General features: G+C 33.6%; 1 protein-coding gene across 2 annotated transcripts; it reads left to right on the top strand.

Annotated features, from left to right (window-relative positions):
- The first annotated feature begins 635 nt into the window (after positions 1–635).
- LOC114174106 (transmembrane and coiled-coil domain-containing protein STS1-like) lies at positions 636–6,084 on the top strand. 2 transcript variants are annotated; one of them, XM_028058862.2, is made up of 15 exons: positions 636–1,005; positions 1,145–1,226; positions 1,848–2,348; positions 2,572–2,740; positions 2,844–2,996; positions 3,776–3,873; positions 4,040–4,131; positions 4,322–4,392; positions 4,498–4,633; positions 4,732–4,791; positions 4,879–4,961; positions 5,130–5,206; positions 5,285–5,355; positions 5,661–5,718; positions 5,856–6,084. In XM_028058862.2, the coding sequence occupies exons 1-15, from the start codon at positions 785–787 to the stop codon at positions 5,958–5,960; spliced, it is 1,977 nt and encodes a 658-aa protein (XP_027914663.1). In that variant the 5' UTR covers positions 636–784; the 3' UTR covers positions 5,961–6,084. The 2 variants fall into 2 exon arrangements, with proteins under 2 accessions (XP_027914663.1, XP_027914664.1); XM_028058863.2 differs by having other exon boundaries at positions 898–1,035.
- The last annotated feature ends 1,288 nt before the right edge of the window (positions 6,085–7,372 follow it).

The following is a 7,372-nucleotide window of genomic DNA, read 5'->3' on the forward strand; positions in this document are numbered from 1 at the left end:
AAAGATGTTAAGAAAAATCCATATTAAAAATTACACTTTTTTTAATAACTAATACTTTCCTTATCTGAAAATGTAAGGATATAAAAATTTCACTTAATATAATGTCATTTATTCTTATAATATTTATTAAGTTTAGTGTCTAACCTTTTAATTTAAGTAGTTTTTATTTTTATTATATTTTCAGATTTTTAACTATAGCACCAACCATCATAATAAAATAATAAAATTATGGATATGATTAGGAACATTTTGAAAAAATTGATTCTACTTTATGAAAAGAATTTGATTTTGATAGATGAAGAAGTTGAAAAAGGTTACTTCTATTTTGATTGATGTGAATTTGCTATCTTTAATTAATTATAAAAATTTATTTTGGATGCTCCAAACAATTTAGGCATGAATTGATTTTGAAAATTGATTATAGAGATTTTCAAAGTGAAACCAATGTGTGTGTCATTTTTTTTTATAAATCTGGTTGAAAGTATTTAAATATATTGAATATCAGAACTTATAATACGAATAAAATATTATAATTAAAATTAAACAAAATTATTAACATAGTTGATGTATAAATGAAAATTACAAGATTTAAAAACCCAAAAAATTACCAGAGAAATGAATGCCGGAGGGAAGCATACATAATGAGAGAAATCCAAAAGCAACCAAAGCGAAGCGCGTGAGAAATAGGAAAAGTCCCTTCTTCACGCGCCGGTCAACGGAGTAAAAGGATCAAAATCAGAATTTGGCGTGATCGAAACGAGGATCTGGTGTGCATTTGGGAATAATGGCGGCAACGTCGTATCTGACGCCGACGCAGAGGTACGTGGCGGGAGCATTGTTCGGGTTGGCGCTGAACCAGGCCCATTTTCACCAGACCCACCCGTTGGGCCTATCAACCGACGACTTCCCTTCTGACTCTGAACGTACTCCCTCCAAGCTCGAAGTTTCCGACGATCCCAGCCTTTGGGTCCATGAACATCACGCATTGCTTCGCCCTGTTTTCAAGTATCTCCTCTCCAAAGCATAACTAATCATGTTTGTTTCTATACTGCATGTACTCATGCCAATGTTATACTTCGTTTCATCCGATTATTGTGGCATCATATTTCAGTGTTATTGATGAATGTGTGTTGAGTTTGAGCAGGTACTTAGATATTGATCCCGCTGCATGGTCTGGACTCGAGGAAACTGCTGTCTCTACTTCAGTTTCACGTCACGTCGGACCCGTACGTCGTTCTACTTTTTCTTTATAAATTAGGGATATTTTCAGTTTTATTATTTGAACACAAGTTGGGAACTTACTTACTGAAAACCAGATATGGCCTTATACAGTAATAATGAATATGTTGGGATATAAGGTTGACTTGGTCGATAAAGTGGAAGGAAAAAAAAAGGCATAGGTGGTGAGTTGAGTCTTCCTGCTAACATTAACAAACGAACATTTGCCACTTTAAAAAACAGTAATGATGCATCTGTGGTATTGATTTTCAATGTTTTGTTGCTTCCGGTATGTTCCCATATTCCAAAAGTGGATTACCATATTCAACGAAAAATTTCTGTTGCTTTCCAGATGTAGTTTTCCTTTTTTTGGGTGGGGTAGGGAGCTAAACAGTGCAACAAACATTGGATAATAATTTTCAAAACTATGTGTGGCAAGTTACAGACTTCACTTTTTATGTCTAGTTTTGCTTTCTCTAATAACTGCCACGTTATATTTTTGTCTCTAAAGTTTGATGCTGTGTGGCATAACTCTTTTTGTCATCATTTTTTCGGTATTAGTATAGTTTTTTAATAATACGCTTTTCCCCAAATGCACCACTCAAGTATAATGTGTGTGAATCTCACAGTTATTGAGACTATTATCAGAAGAATCTGGTGATGATTATTCCGAAAGGTCAGATAAAGAACTTGCTTTGTCCGGAGCTGTTGATGCCATGGTACTTAGCATGGAAAGCAATTCAGAGTCTCTCACGTCTAGAAGGGAGAAGCTACGTGAATACGAACATCAATGTCGTGAAAAGTTTTCAACTTCTGATGCTGAATCAAATTCTGAGAAGATAGATATGCAATTAGACACCAAGGAGGAGGCCGGTACTCCTTTCCATGATTGTGAAGAACCAGATCAGGGATCTATTCATAGTAATATTGATGAGAGTCCAATTGAAGAGGTAATGATGCTCAGCTATCCAAGGAAAGTGGCAGTGCTTTATGAACTTCTCTGTGCTTGTCTATCAGATTTAGGTGAAAATAACAAGAAACATGGCCGGAGGAGAAAGGGCTATGATGCTCGACATCGTGTCTCTCTGCGGCTGCTGGCAACTTGGCTCGATATCAAGTGGTCAAAAATGGTTGGTTAATGAATCATTTAATTAGAAATTAACATGTGATTGCAAGAACTAATCTTCACTTTGGTTAACATTGCCTATACATTTGCCCTTGATATTAAGTTACTCATTCAGCCTACTCTATATGGTGATGTGCTTTATAAGCTATAAAGTTTCCCTTGTTAAAAAGATTCACTACTATCGTTTCCATATTTTCTAGTAATAAAGATGAATCTTCACTTTTCAGGAGGGCATTGAGACAATAGTTGCCAGTTCTGCAATGGCTTTCATTAAAGAGCAAGAGTCAAGTAAAGAAGAAACTCTATCAAAAGAAAACAAGGGGGATAGATGGAAGAAGGGTTGTATCATTGGTGCCGCTGCCTTGACCGGTGGAACTTTGATGGCTATTACTGGGGGTATGAGTACCTTGACATCTTTTGTGTGTTCTGGAATATACGAAAACGAATTGAATAAATTTCCTTGTTCGTTTGATTGTTTTTGTTTTTACTCATTAAACAGGATTAGCTGCCCCAGCTATTGCTGCTGGACTTGGTGCTTTGGCTCCAACTTTGGGTACTCTGATCCCTGTAATTGGAGCAAGTGGATTTGCTGCAGCTGCTACTGCTGCTGGACATGTTGCTGGTTCTGTTGCTGTTGCTGCGTCATTTGGAGGTACATATTTCCTTATATGTGATTGGATTTTACTGTAATATTCTCATTCTCTGCTATCATGTCTTTTTATATAGAAATAGCCTTTTTGTGAATTTCCAGTGTAGTCTAAGGATACTATCGGAGCACCCACTACCAAGTCACTATCATACTTTTATGCGTCTTAGTGGTGTAATATCTTCTATTGCTACATTACTAGTCAACTTGTATTTTTGTTACTTCAATTTATTGATTAGAAGGTTTACAATTGCTTTATGGCGTCAATTAGATAATGTAATCAATACGCCTTGTAGAAAAAAAGCTTGGTTGTTTACAGTAATCGTTCAGTGAAATATGTTACAGCTGTTGCCTTTCTAAGAGGAGTTGTAGAGGTTATATGGGACTTTTTATTTATTTTTAAATAGTCTGGAGGAGGAGTTTATTATATCCTTCAATAATAAGCTATTTATCTTGAAGACCGTATGTGACTACTTGGTATAGTGTTGAAGAATAATTGATTTTGAAAAAACTAGAGACAAATTGCTTGGTAATATGTAATTTTCGTTGGAAAATGGCAGTTGATTCCTAATGTAAAACAAATAAAGTCTATTTTTGGCCATTAATTTACAATGTTCCTTTTCAAATTGCAGTACATGTTGGTTACATGTTATTGGGATGTATTTATGACGTATAGGACAAATAAACAACTCTCTCCATTTTTATTTTCTTTTTTTGTGTGTTACTGTTGATGATGCTCCTTTTATAGATGATGAACTATTTTATGTACCACTTTGTTTTACTAGCTGCTGGAGCTGGACTCTCTGGAACCAAAATGGCTAGAAGAGTTGGGGGTGTTGATGAGTTTGAATTCAAAGTTATTGGAGAAAATCATAACCAAGGTGTAAGTTTATACTCATTTCATATTCCTACTTTGTGGTGGCGACTGTTTCTTTCTTGAGTTATGATTTGTGTGCAGAGGAGAGCAGATCCAAACTTTAAACTTTCTAAAATTATGTAGCACTATTTTTCATCTTAGTTTATTGATTTTATTTGGCTTCTGGTCGCAGCTGCTTGCGGTTGAGATCATGATCTCTGGATTCGTCTTTGAGGATGAAGATTTTATAAGGCCTTGGGAGGGAGTGAATGACAACTTGGAGAGGTACACATAATTACCATTTTCCCCTTCCTAAATGATTTGTTTGGTTGGTTAATCAGGAAAATAACCAGATTTTGACTAGTTTCCTTTATAATTTTGAAAAATTGGTGACTATTTTTGTATTAGCATTTTCCAAGGGACATAAATGGGTTTGCTAAACAAATGCATTTGATATGGCCTGGCCAAAAGTTAGGTATGCTCTGCAGTGGGAGTCCAAGAATCTATATGCCCTGAGCACTGCAATTCGGGATTGGCTTACTTCAAGTAATTGGTTTGGGTTCCAGGCTGCTCATACTTTTGTGTAGTATATGAGTAGATATGTCTATGGTTGGTGCCAATATTGGTGTGCTGTGCTGTGCTTTGCTTTAGGAATTGCGGGGGCACTGATGAAGCGAGGGGCAATGTTGACGGTCTTGCATAGTCTTTTAACTGCATTAGCTTGGCCGGTTACATTACTTGCAGCAACTGAGTTCATAGACAGCACATGGACAATTGCTATTGACAGGTTACTTTTATCTGTTCATACTGTATATACAACATTTCTGTTCATTACGGAGTAGTGTTTCAATTGTTTTTAATGGATTGCAATTATCCCCTTTTCAGATCTGACAAGGCAGGGAAGTTGCTTGCCGAAGTATTATTGGGAGGACTGCAGGGAAATAGGTATTTTTCTTATTTCTGAGTTTCTTTTGAAAATTTAGCTCTTTTAAAATAGTGGTATATGAAATATGTTTAATCTATGAATTTCAGGCCTGTTACACTTGTAGGTTACTCGCTGGGGGCAAGAGTTATTTTCAAATGTCTGGAGTGTTTGGCTGAAACAAAAAACAGTGGTGTGTATATTTCCACATTTTTTGTATTCGATTGGATGTGATACAATATCGCTCTTTCTTTTTGGTATTTTTTATTCTTATTGACCGTCTCTCGAATGATAAGTTTATTTGTTAATAAGATGTTTGTTCCCTTATTGATTCTGAAGTTCTGCTTTTGTTTATTGGCAGCTGAACTGGTAGAAAGAGTTGTTCTTCTTGGAGCACCCATTGCAATCAGGGATGAAAATTGGGAAACTGTTCGAAAGGTGGAAAGGGAATTAATTTTACTCTTAATTACTATGTATTGCTTTTATTAATTACTGTGACATCCTGGTATTCTGTAGATGGTAGCTGGAAGATTTATAAATGCTTACTCAAGCAATGACTGGATGCTTGGAATTGCTTTCCGTGCCAGGTACACAAAAATGTAGTGTTAGTATTTTAGTTCATCCACAGTACATAGCCTATATGAATGGATCAATTCTTCAGAAGATTAACGTCACAATCAATTGAAAAAAGAAATAATGGCATGAAGTTGTTGTATTCGTGGTTCTTGGACCAAATGTTTATTATGCAGTTTTTCCATGGAAGTCATGAGTTATAGCATTCTGATCCTGCAATAGCACAGAATATGATCCCTTATTTTTATTGACTGTGTTTCAATTACCTGAGACTTTTTAGTGGACAACAGAAACTAACATAGATATTGATTTTGTGCAGTCTACTTTCTCAAGGATTAGCTGGAATCCAACCTGTCGACATTCCTGGGATCCAAAACGTTAGTTATTTCCTATTGCTGTTTTTTATTCATTTTGGGTTACCATTTGAAGTTGAAATTTTAACTTTTAAACTAGTGCTACTATTAATAATGGGTTTGATTTGGATGTTTGCTAAAATGGTTACTCGGATTTGCAGGTTAACGTGACAGATCACATAGAGGGACATTCTTCATATTTGTGGGCTACACAACAGGTTATAGATGAACTTCAATTAGATTCGTATTATCCTGTTTTCACATAATTTTCAGCAGTGATTCTTCCGATTCTTCTTTGTTTCATAGCGTCTCTGTCACTGCCTTGTATATGGATATATAGCCAGCTAGCCATAGGAACAACATCTATTAATAAACCAAAACTTTTCATTCTACGTGTTATATCATAATGAAAAAAAAAATTGTACATTTTAAAATCATCTATATAATAGTACACTTTTGAAATGTAAAATAATTAATGTAAAATGTATGTAAAATTTTGTCAGGTACCAAAATAATAGTACCTTCTGGATGGAAAAGGAAAATGTTTTCTTAACACTAATTGACAACCACCATATAGGAGTATTTTGGTTATTAAAAAACGTTAATTTTTGTATTTAAAAAAAGAAGAAGAGAAATTGAAGAGAAAAATAGCAGTTGTAAAATGAATGTAAAAGTTTATTTAATGTTAAGATAATAGTAAAAGGGCAACATCCAGGTTACAAGGGTAAGGGTCGAAAATTTCCCTCTGTTGGATTAACGGATTAGGTTATGTCATTAGTTTTTTGTGTGTGTATATCTTTTATTCTTTGTAATTTGTATCCTGATATTTTGTAACTTATTGTCATGTTGCATGATTTAGAAAAAAGAAAAAAACTACTCATCTAAGGGCGTTTCTTCTTGCATCTCACTTTTTTCTTCCTGCACCCCATAAAATATGGAATTCCCAAACTACTATATTCACCTCCTTTTCCTTTTATGTAATACATGGGTTGGGTTAATAATGTTGAAATTAGTAAAAGGAGTTAACTATCGGGACACATCAAATACTTAAAAGAAAAAACTAGATATGTGCGTTTATTTTTATATTATTATTAATAATAAAACTATATTATTAAATTTATAAAAATATATTCACAAAATTTAATCATAAAATAATCAGTTTTTATAACTTCAGTATAGACAACGTTATTCATTGAAAATAGATTATTTAGGTTAAAAAATAATTAAAAAATCTAAAAGGTGAAATAATAAAATTATTTATATTAATTAAGAGCAAAATTTAAAATAAAAATGTGAGTTATTAGGTAGTTATAAAAATCAATTCCTTTTATATATTGATATAGATTAATAAGTATTTCAAGAAAAAAATTAAATAAAATATAAAATTTTAAAGGTATAATTATATGCTATTGGATAAGTGCACCTACACGGCAAGCCTTGCAGCTAATAAATAAAAGAAATCAATGCTAGTTTACTTCATATGAACAAAAATAACTTCACATGGTCTAAACCACAGTTTTGAATCTACTTAGGAAATAAAATGTTTCTTTACCTATATTAGTGGATACTTTTTGAGTTTAGACATAAGAAAATCTGACCAATTTTATCCTATTTGATGATATTGTTACTGAAACACTTTTTTCTTAATAGAGATTCTACTTTTACTAATTTTTTATTT

The sequence above is a fragment of the Vigna unguiculata genome, chromosome 2, assembly GCF_037176805.1.
Source record: "Vigna unguiculata cultivar grain cowpea cultivar isolate G323 ecotype 2 chromosome 2, ASM3717680v1, whole genome shotgun sequence".
NCBI lineage: Eukaryota > Viridiplantae > Streptophyta > Magnoliopsida > Fabales > Fabaceae > Vigna > Vigna unguiculata.